This window comes from Olea europaea, chromosome 22, assembly GCF_002742605.1.
Source record: "Olea europaea var. sylvestris chromosome 22, O_europaea_v1, whole genome shotgun sequence".
In the NCBI taxonomy this organism is placed as follows: domain Eukaryota; kingdom Viridiplantae; phylum Streptophyta; class Magnoliopsida; order Lamiales; family Oleaceae; genus Olea; species Olea europaea.
In genome coordinates, this window is record NC_036258.1 from 7,582,229 (window position 1) to 7,602,409 (window position 20,181).

The 20,181-nt window shown below is 35.6% G+C and overlaps 1 protein-coding gene across 3 annotated transcripts; it reads left to right on the top strand.

The window, feature by feature from the left end:
* Positions 1-4,805: 4,805 nt before the first annotated feature.
* On the top strand, positions 4,806-7,790 carry LOC111371589. 3 transcript variants are annotated; one of them, XM_022993651.1, is made up of 2 exons: positions 4,806-5,297; positions 6,472-7,134. In XM_022993651.1, exons 1-2 carry the CDS (start codon positions 4,971-4,973, stop codon positions 6,568-6,570), a joined length of 426 nt encoding a protein of 141 aa, XP_022849419.1. In that variant the 5' UTR covers positions 4,806-4,970; the 3' UTR covers positions 6,571-7,134. The 3 variants fall into 3 exon arrangements, with proteins under 3 accessions (XP_022849419.1, XP_022849420.1, XP_022849418.1); XM_022993652.1 differs by lacking the exon at positions 6,472-7,134 and adding an exon at positions 7,407-7,790 and having other exon boundaries at positions 4,809-5,297; XM_022993650.1 differs by lacking the exon at positions 6,472-7,134 and adding an exon at positions 7,488-7,790 and having other exon boundaries at positions 4,811-5,297.
* The last annotated feature ends 12,391 nt before the right edge of the window (positions 7,791-20,181 follow it).

The following is a 20,181-nucleotide window of genomic DNA, read 5'->3' on the forward strand; positions in this document are numbered from 1 at the left end:
ATTTTTAGAGTCTAAATGGGTACTGAAACTTACGGGTTTGGAAGTGTTTCCTAGCCGGAAATGGTGCAAGATCGCCGGAAATATTGCTCTCTCTCTCGCCGGAGTTGCTTGTAGAACGTCGAAAATCGCCGAAAATTTGGGAGAAAATTTTGTTTTTTCGTCTGGCAAAGGTAGAAACTTTGATAAGCCCCCAAAGTTCACCTTTTATAGGAAAGACAAATCCAATCTCCACCGTTGAATTCAAATACGATCAATCTAAACTGTTCGTTGTATTCCCGATCCCAGCCGTTGAAACGAAACGCCAGATTTGATCTACACCCAAGATGTCGCTGTGGCTTTCACGCTAAATTGAAACGCGTCGCCTCGGTTACCAACAGCCGTCAATAATAATTACTGGCCGCAGCAGCCTTCTAGGGGAATGGGCGTGGTACCCAACTGTCACCTTGGAAACACGCAACAGTTGTCAAATCATTTGACTTCTGGGTCGCCTCGGATGATCTCCTCCCCCAACTTTACAAAGCTTAGCCGCAACCGATGCGAACGCCCCAGTGGCTAATCGCCTCGGGCGCTGCGTTCCCTCCTATGATTTACGAAGTTCGAGCCATCTCCCCACGCGTCGACCCCTTTTTCGCCAACGCTTGGCGAGAAACGAGTCCCCCAACTTTACAAAGCTTGGACGCACCCGATGTGAACGCCCCGTTCGCTATCGCCTCGGTCGCTGCGTCCCCTCCCATGCTTTGCAAAGCTTGAGCCGTCTCCCTCTTCCTGCCAACGCTTCGGTGAAGACGAGTCCCTAAAATTTTTATGACACTTTAACGTACCCGACGCGAGCGTACCATTGGCTCATCGCCTCGGCTCTGCGTTCTTCCCATGCTCTACAAAGTTTCAGCTATCCCCACGCCGCGATCCGGTCAGGAAAACAAATCCACGTATAATATAAATATTCATTCTCGGATTTGGGGGGACCACTGTTACGCCTCATTTTACGAGCCTCGGTACCGAAGTATCGAAGTATCATCTCGCCACCCCGAAGCCGATGAAATCAAATAGACCACTCCGACCTCCCGAAGCTTCTCCAAAGTAATACACCGATTCCTGCCACTGATCTGCCGAAGTGTCCCGTCTCCGAGGTCGGGTTCAAGTGGACCCCCGTTAGAAGATTCGCTGCCAATTTAAGATTTGCTCTGCATATAAGGTTTAAACTGATTTGACGTCCCCCATAAAGCTATTTGATGTGATTTATCAACTTTATGTCAATTCAACTTGGGGGAAACAAACTGTCCGCCCACTCTACAAGCGCGGCTGATTGACGCCTATGAGCAGACGCTTCATACCGTCAAATGTATACACGTGTTCCACATCCCACGGTTCATACCACCTATAAATACCCAAAGATTGGCCAGAGGCAAAGGTAATGAAACTCTCAATAGATAGCACTCCATAACAAGTTTATATATTCTCCTCCCCCCTTTATTGACTGATTGATTTGTGTAGTCCCTGGGCACTGTTCCGACCATCCAAACCTGACTTGACCGTCGGAGTGTATACGGCCGCCACCCTCGTCGGTTCCGACCGTGTGCGCCTGACAGTTTGTTCATTTCGTAGGGAGGAATACATGAAGTAGCTACAAGTTGGCCACGTGGAAGAGCCATTTTTAGAGGTCAACAATACGTTTGAGAAATTCCAAGAGTACTGGATTGATGCAAATTTATGACAACAAATTATGAATGCTGAGTGCAAGTGGACTTTTTGATTTGTTCTATTTTTTTTATGGATTTTTGTTTCTTTAAATTTGACTAAAGGGTATAACAAAATGACTTTTCTACGGACAAATTCAGAAAAAAGAGGTGAATGCGAGGAAAAAGAGGAACTCATTGTACACAAAGGTCATATTTGTGTTTTTGTTGGTGTGGCAGAAATGGAGAATATTTCTAGCCACAAATTTTTTGGTGGAGAATTTCGTATGTGCTTTTGTTGAAGAGTCAAAGTTTATTCTTTGCAATGAAATTTGCGTCCTGGTAGAAAGTCTTTGAAGCTTGTTTATTGTAGTGGAATTCGTGTCTGGGTGGAATTTGTTAGAATTAAAGTGTGACTCAAATTTTATTTGAAATCCTATTTAAAGTCTATTTGACAAATTATACTTAATTCTAATTGGAAGTTCAATTGGGGAGTTGGAATATGTGTAAAACTTGAAGGGATCAAATTATGGATCGAAGAGAAAAGTAGCCACAATTTCGCTAGCTGGCCTACTAGCTTGGAGCTTGAGCGACGACGTCAAAATTTTAAAAAAAACTTAACACCCGCATGGTGCTCGAGCGACGAAGCTGACGCTTGTCTAGTGCACAAGTGATGTAGTTACTCGGTCCAAGCCTGTTTCGCGTTTGAACATTTTTTTAATTGATAACTCTACTATTAGGGTTGGGCGTTTCCTTTTTATTTAAATTTGAGCCACATTATTATAAAAATGAGAATGAAAAATATAGTCGTTATGAACCCCACAAAAGAGATAAAAAGTCAAATATGGTGGTTTGATGTGATGGATAACGATCATATTTTTCATTTTAATAAGAAAATAATGAGGCTCAAACAGGGTCATAATTTGGCTCTTCATTATGATCTAGGGCATGTTTGAACTCCATTTTTTTATTAGGAGATAATAGATTGATGGAGAATGTGCTGTTAAAAAAATTAGAAAAGTTTTGAATTTGCGTATAATACTATTTCATTGAAGAATGAGTGATCGAAAAGAAGAGAAAAAATTTATCTTGAAAAAAAAAGGGAATCAAACAACGGTTTAGTATAAGTTAGAAACATTGTAAACCCAAACATATATATTCTTTCTCCATATTATAATAAAATATTCATTCTCTATAAATTACATTGTTCTTGTGTTTTTATGATCTTTATTTCATATTGTGCCATAATCTCGTATTTTCTCCAACAAATTGGTATTTAATTAATCCGATTCCAATTTTCTGCACAACATTCTCCAATTGAAAAATAGATAACTAATAGCTAAAAGTAATTTGTAGTTTATTTTTTCCAAAATTAATATCAATTTTAAGTACATATTTTTTAAGATCCACAATTACTACTACACATCTTAATCAAATCATAATTTTAATACCTTAAAATAAGTTTAGAGTGAAACATCGTCACAATTACAATCATCTAATGCATTGTCATACGTCTTGCTCGAGGGCATTATATGCGCAAAACAAAGTTCAATGTCCACGTTTTGCTTGTTACATAAAACAGCTATCGATCTCAAATCAACACAGATTGTAAACTATGAAATTCAGCAAAATTTTTGGCAAAACGGCCGTTCTACCGGAAACCAAAAAAAAAAAAAAAAAAATTAAAAAAATTAAAAAGAAAAAAGAATTCCAATATTTATAAATCTCGTCATCAATCGAAATAATTGTTATTTTGTTTGGATCATTATCTTCCCCACTACGACGACTTTTAAAAAGGTGTTAATTAATGTCCAAAATGGTCAAATACAAATTCAAAAATTCCATAGCCACAAGTAAATTGACCTTCTTTGTACGCACTAGCCAGGTCTGCAAAACATGCCCGCGTCCACGTATGTGCGAATCTACACCACTAGTCCACTTTCAAACTGCTAAGTATTGGTTAATTTCACTTTTGGTCATTGAACTTTCGGTCAGATTTCAATTAAGTTGCTCAATTTTAGTTTACCCAATAACTTGACTTCAATTTACTTTGAATGTTTAAGATCCATTATCTTCTATTACTAAACTTAATTAGCCTCTATTTAACAACTCTTATTTTCAATTTATTTTTAAGCCTCCTGTTAGACAATTTTTTTTTTTTTTTAAATTTTGAGAATAATGAATTTTTGAATTGTAATTTTTTGGAAAATGTACAAGTAAAAAAAGTAGGAAAAAATTAGAATTTTCACGAAAGATAATTTATTATGAGAATACGTGGTTGAAAATGAGTATGAAAAAATAAGATTTTTAAAAAAATGGTTACCAAATATGGGCTAAGTCATTCAATTTTAATTTATTACCTTAAAATGTCGAATTTCAATTTATTTTCAATATTAATCACTTTATGATTTGCTTTTGTTACTAAACATAATGTCTTAATCCTTTGTGTAACTCCCCTTTTAGGTAAGTGTGCAACCTTTTGACATCTTCCTCACAAATCTTGAACTTAGGAATGGATTTTGAGTATGTATTATTGTACAAGTTATCATGATTTTAAAAAAATGTTATTTTTCAAAATTATGATCGCAACATGATTATGTAACATATTTTATTTGAGTATTTGACTACCATTATATTATTGTTAATTTTAACCATTCACGTCTAATTGTGACATTAAATTTAGTCTATGTTTGACCTTTATTTTTTTAAGACGCAATTTTTTTAAAACATATTTTCAACCATACATTATTGCATTTTTAATAATACATTAAAATACAGTTTCATATCAAAATGGGGCTCAAACAAGGGCTTAATAACAAGACTCGATGAGTGACTGCACCATTGAAATTAAATTGAGTTTAGTGACCTGATTTAGATAAATTAAAGTTAGATGAGCCAATTGAAATTTTACTGAGCCTTTGGTGACCCCAAATGCAATATACCCACTAAACAAATTTGAGCTGCAGGCCTCCCCAGCCTGGCGTGTCAATATCCACGCGGCATTCTCTCATTGGATGACACAAATAGCACCCCACTAAAATCCAACAAGTAACCTAGGAGGGTACGACGACATCAATTTCTGCGAGCTTAAGTTTTCTCTCCTTAGGTCGGTGCGGTGTACGTCAAACAAGAAAAACGTAGTATTTATTTATTTATTTATTTATTTTTGTTCATTTTCCACCATTCTCCCTCTCTCTTGTATTCTCTATCCAAGAACGCACACGAGGAGGAGAGAGATACACTTCACAGTTTACATACACTCTTTAGTGGGTAGGCTCTGTTCACTTTTCTTCCATGTCTGAGAGTAGAAGCAAGGAACTGAAAAGACATGGCAAGAAAGGGGCGAATAGAGGAGAAACTGAAGATGGGCCTTCAAATTTTCCTTTGGCTTCTACTCCGGGTGATGATTTTCATGATGAAGGTGTTGACACAGGAGGAAGGGTACGCAAAAGGAAAAATATTGGAGAAGAAATGGAATTGCAGGATCCATTTGTGGCTTTTGGTTCGGAAATAATGGTGATGATACTGAAACAACTTGACGCACGCAGCGTGGCACGATCTCGCCTGATCTCTCGTGGATGGCATAGCATAGCTTCAAGTGATGAAATTTGGTCCCGCAAGGTTCCTTCTTGTTTTACTTGTATTTGTTTTTTGATTTGCTCGTTCTGTGTTCTTGTGTGTTTGAATTCGTATGTACTGCTTGTACTTTTTTTTTTCCCTGTGTTCTCTTTTTCGTGGTTATTGATGCTTTTGTTTTAATTAATGTCCATTCTTGATGATTAAGGGATTAAGGGCGCGTTTATCTCTACTTAAATGCTAAGTTACTTATTTTGCCAAATATATTTTTCAAGGATACTTATCTAAAACAGTTCTGGTGTTCTCGTCTGTGTGTTTTTACGGTAATTTATTGACTGAAAAGCGTGTTATCAAACTATGCTGTATGTACTTTTGTTTTCTGTTTTGTGATTATTGATGCTTTTGTTTTGATCAAATCATTCACTGCATAGTCGGATAGATCTTTTAAAGAATTGATTAATCAGAGGAGAATAAAGATAGAGTCCCATTCTACGTGAATGTCCTTTCTTGGTGATCAAGGTCCTGTTTGTCTATACTTAAAAAGCATGTTTAAATTAAAAAGCTAAAAACCTTATCTTAAGTTACCTTTTATTCCAAAGATTTTGCAAAGTTACTTGTCCAAAATAGTATTTGAATGGCAATAGGCATTCTCTCTCTACCAGTGGCTAGGAAAACGAACTTGGCCTACTCCCATCTCAGATAAGTTATGAGTAAATAGGCTATATTCACAACTATAGGACCGGGTCACAACGTGCGTTTAACCTTGATCAACTGTATACGGGCTATATGGGACCTGCTAATAGAGCCTGATGTACACCTGTTGGTACAGAAAATGTGCAAGTAGTATTTAGCCTGTGTTTGGCCTCATATTCTTCAAACTCATTTTCAATCACATATTCACCCAGGAGAACGGTTTTGCATGTGGATCAATAAAATTTTCCAATCTCCACACATTATAAAATAAAAAATCACTTTTCACTCAATCTATTCTCAAAAAATCTCTAGGGGCTTAATAATGAATATGATAATTCATAGATGCCAAAATAAAGCGTCAAACTTCTTTAACTTCCAACTTACTAGGAAGATTCTTTATACACTAGCAATATTGTGCATCAAATTGCAAGTGATAAAAAATGTTTTTCAAGAAGAGGAATTTATAGATGTAAATTATCAGAAAATAATAATATAAAGGCTTGAAAAATTGAAGGAAAATTTTCAGATGAGTGCGAGTATACCAAAACAAGTTTTGAAGAAAAAAGAGGAGAACAGAGTTCATTACCCGGCAATTCCATCCATCCAGCTGGATTCTTGGATGTGAACATTGTCACTACGATCGCACCTTCTAGGAGACCCTTTGGTGGTGGTGCATGTGGCGTGCGGTGATCTGCTGGCGGCGCACGTGGGCGCATGAAGGGTTGTGGACTCTTCCTTGACTGCTGTTCTTCATTCTGCATATGATGGAGTCTTTTTTAACACTGATAGGTTGGAAAACGTAAGCACTACAGATGAAAAATTAATTTTGCGTCTCTCCGATAATAATGAACACTCAGATTTGTTTGCTTGGTATGAAATTTCTAACCCTAAACAAACTTCTTTTGCTTTTCTGATGATAGCTATCTTGTTGACAGCAAACTGTTTTTCCTGAGTTTTATTTGATGTTAGCTATCTCGCCTATAGCAAACTGTTTTTGATAAGCTTTATGTGTTGATAGCTATCTTGCCGAGAGCAAACTCCCTAAACTTTTATTGCTTATATGATGATAGCTATCTTGTTGATAGCAAACTGTTTTATTCATTGTATTATTTATTTATTTTTAAAGATAGCTATCTTGCCGATAGCAAACTGTTTTTGTTGGGTTTATGATATGTTGATAGCGATCTTTTGATAGCTATCTTGTAGATAGCAAACTGTTTTATTGATTGTATTTTATTTTATTTTATTTTTATTTTTTTAAAGATAGCTATCTTGCCGATAGCAAACTGTTTTTGTTGGGTTTATGGTAGGCTATCTTGCCAATAGCAAACTCTTTTTGCTGGCATTTTGTGTAGTTTTCTGTTCTGCAAATAATCTTTGCTGACCATGATTTTTTTGGAAATTTATTTAGTTAATAATTTCATACAATGCACCATTTCTAGAATTTCTTTTTTATTGTAGACATTAGCATCTAAATTGTTGATCCAATCTAAATACTCTTGAGCTTCTCTACGTGGAATGGAAATTCGCCCACTTTGGAAGATGTCTTGGAAACCACAACGGATAAATTTTTGGAGAAATCGTTCAGTGTTTTCTATCCCATCAAACTGGAGAAACACGCTGCAAGGATGTGTTTTTTTGTTTTCATATTGAGCTGTAGTTCTTCATTTAATTTAGCAAGAAGAGGGTAGTGATGTTTATTTTGAAGACTCAAATATGCTGATTTACATGAGTAAGATTGGTGAACGACATTTCGAATTTGTAAATTCTGAATAAAGTTGTTATTTTGAATTTGTGATTCATAAAAATATTGTCTTCTAAATAGAACCTCTATTAAGGACATCATATATGTATTCTTCGTGAATTACTTTCATTCTTATTTGTTCTGTTTCATCATTTTTGCCTAGTTAAGCATCTCAAAATGGTTGACAGATTTCTAAATTTTTTCATTAGTTTGCATTATGTAGACCAATAGTTACATGTCTTGTGAACATGCTTATGAATGTTTATTAGAATTTAAAAAATGCCCAGCAGAAATTATTTTCTTGTTGTGCAAGGCTAGATGTGGGTGGTGATACATTTCCTTCTTTATGTCTTATTAGAGACCACACTATTCGTAGTGCATAGATGATGAAAAATAAGCAGAGATTCTTGGGACCTGATGATCTTTTGATGTCAGTGTCCGTAGATTTCAAGCTATATTTGCAGAATTTTCTGCCTGAAGTAGTTTTAGTTAAAAAAAGATTATTGGTATGAGAAGTATGTGATGATTCATTACAAAAAAGAATAAAGAGGTTGAACTGTGTAATTACATCTGGCCACCACTAAAAGACCCAGTTGGCCTGTTATTAAAGGACCTAGACGGCGCATGTGCATTTGCTAAAGGGTTGATCCATCTATATCAACAGGCCAACTTCCTTCTTTATCATAATTTGGCGATGAATTTCCCCACGCTGGACTTCTGTGATCACATTACGAGTAGAGGGCAGTGATTCACGACCAAGGATCCGGCTTCTCAAGTAGTCCAATTTTCTGTTCTACCCAACCAAAAATTCACACTCGTTCATTATCCACCCTTTTTTGTGTTGCATACCGTCTCCAGGGCAGTCCCATTCTTCATCTACGCTCAAGATCAATTTTTGCCAAAGGATCGTCATCTCCATATAATAGTCAGTAACATCCCTTTCTCCTTGCTTTACCTGCTACAATTTTGTTTTAATTTCAAAGACTGTGGGACGAATCTTCGGCGTTGGAGTACATCTCTCGAACAACTTTCCATATCCTTTGTGATTTGCATCAATAGATAGATTTTGCCAATTGACGGCTTCATCGAGTTCAAAAGCCATGCCATTACCATGAAATTTTTAGATTTCCATTTTTTTGAAGGCTTGCATCCATATTCTGCTTTGTGTCGCCGATAAGGTATCCAATTTTTCCTTTTCCATCATCTACCAATTTTATTGATTGAGCTCACTCTCTACAATTTCTTCCATTGAGTTTTTCCACCGTGAGTTGAAAGAATGAATTATCAATTCCAATTGAACTCATGGTTGTAGTAGTTTCGAGCTCGTTGGTTGCAGATTTAGAGGTGGTTTGAGTCTTTGCTATTGACGGTGTTTTCCGCCATTGATGGTTGGGTTTAGACTAATCCTAACCCTGATGCCATAAAGACGAGAGAAAAAACACTGATTTCATATTCCTCGATAGATTTCTGACATGTGATGGCTCAATATATAATATAAAAGAATATATGAAAAAAGAATGTTAACTCCTAACTAAAGAAAGAAAAATATCTCCTAACAAATCATCAATTATACCATACAAGTCTAACTAGTCATCAATTATAATATACAAGTAAATACAATCAATCCATAATAATTCTATGATACTTTCTATATTGGCAACAACTCCAACCATTTCTAAATACTTTTCTATACAAAAAGAGCAAGTGAGAATCAAACTAACGTCCTTTAATACTAGAAAATCTATATCCGTCTACTTGTACAAGAGCTCGAAATTGTCATGGTAGATCAAAAGGACCATACTCTAGATAAAGGTGCTGATTTCATCCTTCAGATGCAAGTGAGTCAACCACCTAGTTTCCCTCATAGTAAATGTGAAAAATAGTATCACAACCAAATGAGAGATGATGTCTAATATGTTTGAGAATGAACTGGATCTTTCATGGTCCTTCACTCCTAGTGATGCAAAGAAGGCCATAGACGAGAATGCCTCCACTAAAATGTCTGAATCCAAGTTGTCAAGCAAGTAAAATCCTATCCAAGATGGTCCTTAACTCAGCCTCCAAAATAAGGTAGTCCCCATAAGATGACGAGAAAGCCTTAATGTATTATCATCATTCTCGAATAATGCTTCCTCCACTAGCAAATCTATCATTGATGTATTCGTTGGTGTTGATCTTGTAAGATCCTACAATTGAGTACACCAAGAAAAAGTTGACGGAAACCCAAAAAAAGAAGTGATTGCCAAATCTCTATGCTAATGAATAGGCTAGAATAAGCTACCTATGTGGAGATGTGAGATTATGCTAGACTCTCTAAATGATCCGTTTAGGCTCTATTTGTATCTCATCGTGCTTCGCATCATTCTTCGCAATCCATAGGAACCAAAATATCAACAGAGGAATGATAGTTTGAATGTGTCCCTTGTGGACATACGGCCTGAATACCTCCATCTCTTGAACTGTGGTCTAACTCTCTCACCCGATCTCATTGAATCCTAGAACATATCTCTAAATTGATGCCATTCTCGATTAGGGATTGTGTTTCATGTGAAGATGTGTGATCTAGTTTTGATCTCCAATCACTACAGATAATAGGAGGCCATATGGCAGTTAGTCTTCCTCTGAATGACCACATCACACTTGCCTATAGAGGTGTAACCCAAAAATATGTTCAACCATAGATGATGGAAGTGCTCGTAACAATTGTCCAGTATCCCATTCTGAGCCATCATAGAAGTCCTGCACCCTTGGAAATGAGTGTTGCTAGTGTGGGAATAAGGATGTTAAATTAGTCTCGCTTATCCATCAATCAAGCCATTTGCCCTGCTCCAAGGTGCTACGTAATATGTGGCTCAGTCTTTTTAGTCTACCAAGCTTCAACCTTCTCCAAATAGGTGAAGCATTATATGAAGGTGAGACCCTATGTAATATTTGTCCAGTAAGAATTGAGTCTACAACGATCTCTTTGAACGAAAAAGCTACCAAAACTTCAAGAAAAAAGTATCAACAATGTCATGAAATCTCTTAAGCATACGCTACCCTTATTAGTAGGAAGGCAAAGATCCTTTCATCTCCGTCTATGTAATCAACACACTTGATGCTTGGATTCCCAAACGAATAGTGCAAATACACTCTCCAAATTCTCGAGTACAACTTTAGGAGGCTACATGATATGAAGTAGATAGAGTGGTATAGAGGAAAGAATAGAGTTCAATAGTGTGATCTTGCCCCCAAAAGATAATAGGCAAACGGCCTAACTGGATATCCTGCTACATTCTGAATAAGGTGATTATATGAAAAAACCTACTTAGACCCCTTATAGAGAGGCACCCATTAATAGAATAATGGTGGGTGGTGGTGCCTAAAGCCTCAGTCAAATGATCCAATGTCATAATGATTGCCACACATGGTCTCCAAATATTGATTTTATCAAGGAAAAATGTTTTGGACTATCAAGTGAGAAAATGAACATGAACACGAGTAGATAATAGGCAACTTTGCATGATAATGCCTAAAAGATCTCTTCTATCTAGAAAAGCTATGATGATCTAGCTTGTGATGTCATAACACTATTAATGTTCAATGCAAGAGAAGTCTCACAAACATCACAACTTGAGCCTATTCACTCTAGTTAGGATGATCTTCAACGTAAGATAGTCCTTTGATTTCTTAGGATTAGTGTAGTAGTCCTTTTGTTTTGTGGGATTGCCGATTCTTTTCTCCAAACATAGATCTCAAAATTAACATTAGGATGAAAAACATAAAAATTTTCAAGGCTCTTGGACCTTTACCGACATGGGAGATTGCATGGAAAGGAAGAATGGGTATCTACAATATAAGTTTTGGAATATTCCTTTATGGATTGTGATCATGTCACATTCGTAACTTATTATACCATTAGCTAATGAAGAATCTTAGACAGAATGAGCATTACCTTTTGGTGGACCAACTATTGAGTTTTGTATTTAATCAAGAAGTAAACAGAACACTCGATGTCTTTCAGTCTTTTACTTTGGAATAGTATCAAGAGTTTAAACTAAATGCGAACTCTTTAGAATCAATAGGTCATTTTACCCTGTACTGAAAAACGTGATACTTTCTTTTTAATAGTTATAAGGAAATTCATTAAATTTGCATCCTATATCTCAGCAACTTACTATCTGGTCCATGCTGTCTAAAGATAAATGCTAATATGTCCCTTGGTGGTATGATCTTTTTTTCTTGGATATATCGATGACTGTATTTTTGTCGTGCCATTGTTTTGACTCATAGTCTTGTTGAAATGAAAAACTCACAAACAACTTGGATAATAAATTTAAGATTAAAGACAAGGTAAGTTTTAGGAATAATAGTTTTAGACAAAGCATGTATTTGTCTCAAAGGAACTATCCACTTGACCTACTTAAGGAGATAGGTTCTTGCTTGTAAACTAGTTGAAACTCCCATAGATCAGTACCGCTGTTGAGTTCATAAGACAAGTACATTTGGTGACAATACAAATGGTTGGTGGAAAATTTGGTCTATTTATGTTACAAGATGAAGAAAGATGAAAATAATAAACTATATTTAAAGTTGAAACACCCATTGATCAATACCACTCGTTTGGGATCATTAGTTAGGCGGTTGAGTTCATAAGACAAGTACATTTGGTGACAATACAAATGGTTGGGGAAAATTTGGTCTACTTATCTTACAAGATGAAGAAAGATGAAAACAATAAACAATATTTAAGAGCATATGCTGCTACTCTTATTAAGCTCGACTTTTTCTTGATATGGTATTAGATTCTATTAAGTTCAAATAAACAATTCGATCTGTCTAAGACCCAAATAAGCATACATATTCCAGATTAGTGTTTATCATATAAGCCACAATCTTGTGGGACATGTTAAATGGGCCTATGTTGAACAAAGATGCAAACAATAAACAACACATGAGAGCTTTGACTACTCTTGATAAGGATGACATTTTAGGATAGAACTCAAACTCTTACTTCCATTTTGTCCTTTAGCCTTCTTCATTACCGCTTGTATTTTGCATCTTCTATGTCCATTTCCCATTATGGCAGGAATTATTTTAAAAAATCCAACTGAAACCAATTTCCAACCCAATCTATTATCAATAGTGAGAACCACCCTTCAAATCACCACACAAGAGAAATTTACGGTGTGGTTACAAAAAATTCTCGTTATAGTTTTTGGTAGAATACCATTTCTTTTCTCACAAGAAGCTTTTTATTTGCTGTAAGAAGTGGATATGGACGGAAGACTGTAATAATGAGGCCTATTTCTCTAGAGAATTTCGATTTAAAAAATCAGCACTGAAATTTGTACAGTCATGGTACAGCTGCAGGTAAATTTATAAACCGATGTGGAAAAAGAGGGGAAAGTAAATACTCGGTGACGTAATGTTTGCAACAAACAGAGGCATTTAAGGGAGACATGCCGGAGGATACATGGGAAACCTGGTGAAACGTATAGCAAGTCATTAACAGAGACATTTTAGGATAGTCCTTTCACTGAGAATCAGTTATAGGCCTCCTATAATATGCTAGGAAAATTTGGATTTCTAGTTCTCTTGTAGTTTTTGCTTAAGTAATAATCATTCAACGTTGAGTGTTATCATTTTTTATCAAACTTACCGTTGGATCACAGAATTTGTGGAAACTGACCATATGGCTGGTAATTCAGACTTTTTTTTTGGTCATATAAACCATGTTTATGGAAGAATAAAGTAGCCAATGGTTTCTTCATCCCCATTCGTGTGCAAGGTTTAATACCCTTGTCATCTGCTTTAAATTTATCCTCTACTATTTGTGTTCCTCACATTACTTACAATTTATTAGAGTAATGCCTCAAAAACTATAATCTGTTCTGAATGTTGTGTTTCAAGGACTTGGTTACTGGGATTGATAGTGCCGAGGAGAGAAAAAGAGTGATATTATTTTTGTCTAGAAACAAAGAAAGATGCTCAAGTTTATTTCACTAAGGCTATTTGTGATAAAGAAAAGGAGATTATGCTGCTTCACTATTTGATTGGTCATCCAAACTTTATTTCCATCCTCAAGTCCCCCCCCCCCCCCCCCCCCCCTCTATTACCAACACTTTTTTCCCCCCCCCCAACCCCCCCCCCCCCCCCTCGGGGCATTTACCCTCTAAGATTCACGTGAAGTATGAAAGATATCCAATAGTCGTCGTGTTCTTTTTGCAACTAATAATAACAAATTTGAATTCATTTCTCAATATTCATAGTGATATAGGGAGACTTCCTAAGTAATTTCTTATTCCTCTAGTTTTAGCTGGTTTATAAGTTTTATTGACTATTGTACTCGTACTTCTACCTCTACTCTTCGAAGGACAAATATGAAGTTTCCTCTATCTTAAAGTCATTCTATTTAATGAATTAAAGTCAGTTCAATACAAAGTTTCAAGTTTTTTGGTCTAATAATGAAGGTGGACATTTTAACATATAAGGAATAACTTTTCTTGAAAACAATATTGTTCACTATGTCTTCATCAGTTGACATACTATAATAAAATGGAATAGCTGAAAGAAAACCTATACTTGCTAGAGGTAGCTACAGCTTCGTTATCCACTCAAAATGTCCTTAAAACAATATTGGAGTGATGCAGTACTGCATTTTGATCAAACGAATACCATCGGAACCACTAAATTCAAAAACCCAATCAAGTTTCTGGAGAACACGTCCTGATGTTCATCTTTGGGTCACTTTGCATTTCTCCAACTTCCAGAAAGAGCATGGTCTAGATTACACCTTAGGTTTCTCAAATGAATTTCCCTTTGATGTATGCCTACAAAAAGTTTTCAATTGTCTAAACCCCCTATAGAGGAAGTCTTTAAAACTATGAATATTAACTTTTTCAAAGATCTATCCTACTTTCCTAGGACTAACTGGGAGGAGGAAGAAAGATTGCATTTTTTAAGACGGTTGTACTGCATGTACATAATAGATTTACATAATGGTTTATATACACGTGATACGGTAAGATATGATTGGATTCCACTCTCTTTTTGACACCTCATTTATATGTGAACCATTATGTAATTGCTTATGTACAATTAGCATTATTCTTTCAAAGATGTGCCCTATCTTGCAGCTACACCCATTCTTGAATGTGTCGTATCTTGTAGTTGTACCTACATCAAACTCTGTTCCTAGATCTAAACCTGAAATTTTAGTGCCTACTACCCATGTTTCCATCTTGTAGTAGCCTAATGAACAATCTATATGGAGGAGGCACTTGAGAATATAATGTCCATGAGACAAAATAAAAGCCCATTGGTATGCTCAAGGAGACAAGATATCTTTAGACCTCATAGCTTTTGTTTAAAGTCAATCTTCAAACATGGAAACAAGTATTTCTAGGAACTGTGCCATTTGGCCAAGCTTAAAGCCAGGGCCAAATCCAGGGGCACCAAGCCAAGGTCAAATCCAATATGGGCGAGCCGCCCCTCCAATAGGGGGCGCCACTTGGTGGCCTAGTCTTTAACCCTGGCCATTTAGTTTTATTCTATTTCTAGTGACTCATAATCTCTTGATTGATAATGATCTTCAAATTACTACTGTAATAAGGAAAGGTGTGATACGCTATAGTGAAATCCCATTTCTAATTTTATGTCATATCATCATCTTATCCCCAACTCGAAAGACTTTACAACTAAATTGTTCAGTGATTCTGTTCTTAGTAATGTACCAAGAGGCTCTAAAAGATTTAAGGTGGTAAGAGGTCATATTTGAAGAAATGAGAACATACAAAAATAGAACTTGGGAGATTGTCAAATTATCAAGAGGGAAAATCAGTGGGCTGTATGTGGATATTCACTATTAAATACATGGTAGAAGGAAGGATAGAAATACACGAGTCAAGGTCAGTACCCAAATATCCCACACACACACACATTATATTGATTGCTAGGAATTCCATTAGATTGGATAAGATTTCAGGGATCCTCCACTTGGCTTTGTGTAGGAAATCGTGTATAATGGAAAGATGTAAACATCTTTCCATTAATAGTTTTGATTGATAATTTTATAGGTTGAAATTATTCTCTAATATTAGGATATTTTTTTTCATTTTTTTGGCTCCATTATTGTATTATAAAAGGATGTAAATAGTGATGTTCAATTATCAAGAAATAAAACGAAAATTCTTAATCTCGTTTTGTTTATGGTATCAGAGCCAATTTAGCTTTAACGAGCATTTTGATCTGACTATGACAAAAAAAAAAAATGAGCACGCAGATTTCAAGATTGGTTAGCTCAATCGAGCCATCATCTTGTGGGGGCATGTGGATAAATCCCACATCAATTGAATTTAGAAATACAGACCAATATATAAAGGATTGGGTTACTCCTTTTAATAAGGTTGGCCTTTTAAGATGAAACCCTAAGTCCTAACATGGTATTAGAGCCATACCTTTGGAATCTATTACCGAGTTCATCAATTTCTCTAGTTTCGACATCACCTTCGAGAGTTTAGGTCTCAATGCTTGGTGGTTCCTTGACTGCAAGTGTCTGGATTCATCTAATTGGGTTTGGTGGTTGGAGCTTCGTCTTCCTAGTATGAGAGCCCATTAAACTCAAACGAGCATTTCGATCCCACTAAGACTCAAAAAAAGAGCACGCAGATTTCAAGATTGGTTAGTTTAAACGAGCCACCATCTTGTAGGGGCATGTTAAAGGATGAATCTCACATCGGTTAAATATCGAAATACAGATCAATATATACATGATTGGGTTACTCTTAATAAGGTTGACCTTTTAAAATGAAACTCCAAGTCCTAACACTTTGCTTACCATAGACACAAGAAAGCACGTACACTTAAGACATTGTCATATGGACCTGAGCAATTCACAATAGAATGTCTTAATGTCAATAGTCATCAATAAGGTCAAGAGGGCCGTACTTTATTCTTAACATTCTCCACCATGGAAATTAGTTTTTAATTGTCTATGTAGACGATATTATTGTTCAAGGTGATGATCTAGAGAAAATGAAAGACTTGAAGAGTTTGCAAAGATTAGGAGATTGAAAAATACGAATTTTAGTGATTGACTGTCATTTCAAGGTTTATGTAGCCGAACCCAATCAACGGAATAAGGAAACTTCCCAAAAAGATACAGATCAAAAGTCAATCCTTAAAGAATAGGGATTGCAATAACTACCCTAAAGGTAAGCAATTACAGTGATTTCCGGATAGTCTCACATTTGTACTATTTCCTCGGTTAGAAAAATATATTTCAACACTCCCCTTTAAGCTGGTGAGTGGATTTCTTCCATTTTCGACTTGCTAACTATTCCTTGCAAAGCTACACTAGACAATCATTTGGTTAGTATGTCTACTAGTTAATTACATATTGAAATAAAATGCATGTTAACTTCAATATGCTTTGTACGATGATGTTGCATGGGATTATATCCAATATTAAAGGTTTTGTTGTCTTAATAGTGTCTTATAAGTCCATTCCATTCATTCTTCAAATCTTCCAAGATTATCTTTAGCTATAATAACTCAAATATCCCGAGTGCCATTGATCTAAATTTAGCTTCTACTCTAAGGTCTAGGAACAATGTTCTATTATAAGTCACAAGATTCCCTCCAGAGGAGACAATAGCCGGAGGTTGACCTTCTATCAGCCATGGATCTTGCATAATTCGCATGTGTGTAGGTTTCAAGAATAAGTCCTTTTCCTTTCTTAAATAAGACTCCTCTTGGTATGCCTTTCAAATATTGCAGAATTCGATATACAGCTTTTGAGATGTGACTCCTTATGATTGCGCATGAATTGGCTCACAACACTTCCTACATAAGCTATATTGGGTTTGGTATATGACCCACGAGCTTTGGTAGGAGCTTTTATCCATTACTACTTATGGATCATCACTTCGTCTGTAATTTTACTCTATGGGTATGTCTATCGGCTTACATCCCAGCTTACCTGTTTCTTTTAATAAATGTATCACATTTATGCTGTGATATAAAGATCATATGCTGACAATGAGCTACCTTAATGTCGAGGAAGTACTTTAGTTTGCCCAATTCTTTGATCTCAGACTCCTTTACCAACCTATTCTTCTAGCTCTCCATTCCTTTCAAATCATCTCCTGTCACTGTAACATCATCTACATAAACTAACAATCAAGTCGGTCCTCCTAACATTGAATGTTTCACATACGAAGTATGATCACCTTGGCTTTGTTGTATTTGATGCTAATCATCACATTGGCAAATCTTCCGAAGTAGGCTTTAGTGAAGATTGTTTTAAATCATATAAAGCTTTCTTCAATTTGCACACTATATTTTCTTCTCCACTAAAGTTGAATCCCAACAGCATCTCCATAAAAAATTCTTCTTCTAGGTCACCATTCTTGACATAAAACTGGTGTAGCTTCCATCCAAAATTAGCCGACAATGACACACATTATTGATCTTAGCACCCAGAGCAAATGTCTTAAGATAGTTCATGTCATAGATTTGAGTATATCCTTGGGAAACTAATCTATCTTTATAACTTTAAGAGAGCCATGTGACCTGTATTTAACAGAATAACCCATCTATACCTAACTTGTATTTTCCTTTTAGGCAGCTCTGCCAAATCCTGTGTCTTGTTCTTTTCAAGGGTGTATCTCAACCTTCACAGCAGTCTTCTAGATATGATTACTTATTGCCTATTTTAAAGTCTTGGGAATATATAATGTGTTTAAGCTAGCACGAGAGGATTTGTGGTGATGAGAAATTCCTATATAGCATGACCAAGTGTAAAGAATGTTGGGTATAAGCTATAGCTCCCTTACGGATGGCTATAGAATATCATAATCATTTAGTTTCAATAACCTTAGTGGTCTTATTAATAGGATGAGATTGAGGTAATTACACTTGCACGGATTGAGGGATTGGCGCCTTCTTCCTTGAATAAGTCTGCTGCTCATTCACTATTCCATGTCATCTGGGCGTATGATGTTCTGCTTTTAGCTAGTGATTTATCGAGTTTTTGAAACTATAGGTTTCGTAGGAAACTCAACAAGAAACATGTTTCTGTCCTTGCCCTCTTTGAATATGGTCTTACCCTGAAGATAAAGAATGGAAAATATTCTGTTTTGACAAATATGATATCCTCCAACACAGAGTTTTCTTGGTTGAGGATGATCACACTGCCTTTTTGAGTAGTTTAATACCTGTTTAAGTGGTTCATGTTTTTCCTTGTTCTGAGCATGCACATGAACATAAGCAATACAATTAAATACTTTTCGAATGAGATTACACAAGGTATTGAAATCAGAAAAGAAGATTTTAAAAATTTCCGTATGACTTTTGAAATCAAGAACCCTTGTTGGTAGCCTGTTCATAAGAAGAGTAGCGGCTAAAACAGCTTTCCCCAATATTATCTTGGAACATTATTATTATTATTATTATTAATTTTTTTTTTTTTTTGAAATAAGAAGCCCTTGTCGACCACTCTTTGATTCAGCCACTACTTTTTGTTGGGGTGCATTCACATGAGGATTCATGCATTATACCTTGTTTTTCCAAATAAGGAGTTAGAAATTGATTGAAATAGTCATTAGCATTGTCTGATCCAAATCCTTTTTCTTCAACACCAACATTGAGTTTTGATGATATTGTAAGAAGTTGGAGATACTTAGCTCACATTTTATATTTTAGAAGAAAGATCCAAAACACAAATGTATAATCATTAATAAATGAAACAAACCATCATGCCCCATAAATGTTAGCAACAGATGAAAGCCCCCATATATCCCCATGGGGAAGAGCAAATGTAACAAATGTTCTTTTATTGTTAATTGAAAAAGAATAACTTTTGTGCTTTGCTAGTTCACATACATTACAATGAATAACTTCAACAAATAATCCTTAGAAATATAAATATGTTCAAGAATACTAAATCATAGGCGATAAAATGAAAATGTTGAAGCCAAATTTTGTATTTATAAAATTTAAATGACTTGGAAAGAAATGGGAAGGCGAAGAACACGCAACACTAGCTTTTTCAACTGATCTTCAGGATAATCCCTCTCTCTAGCAAGACCAATTATCCTTTCGTTCCATGTTTCTGGAACACACAATGATAAGGATAACAAATTAAATGACAATTATAATCTTTGGTTAGTTTCTGCATCGACACAAATTGGTATATAATTTTGGAACATGAAGAACAAATAAGTGTAAGAGTTATTTATAAAAATATCTCCTTGACGTGTACATGCTACAATTATTTATTTATTACTAGGACACAAGTATATGAGAGAAATATTTGTGAGGAGCATGTCATAGATCGATAACCCAGTTACTGGAAGAGACATTAAGGTCCCGTTTGGTATCCATTTTTTTCAAAATGTATTTTTCTTTCTTCTTTTCAACTAAACATTCTTTATTAAAATAATATTACACGTAAATCAAAAACTTTTTTTCATTTTTCAACAACACATTTTCATCAATTTACCATTCTAA

Coding starts and splice junctions, on each gene's coding strand:
- LOC111371589 (XM_022993650.1), top strand. CDS start 4,971: ATGTCTGAGAGTAGAAGCAAGGAACTGAAAAGACATGGCAAGAAAGGG. Junction 5,298..7,487: donor ATGAAATTTGGTCCCGCAAG/GTTCCTTCTTGT, acceptor CCACTTTGGAAG/ATGTCTTGGAAACCACAACG.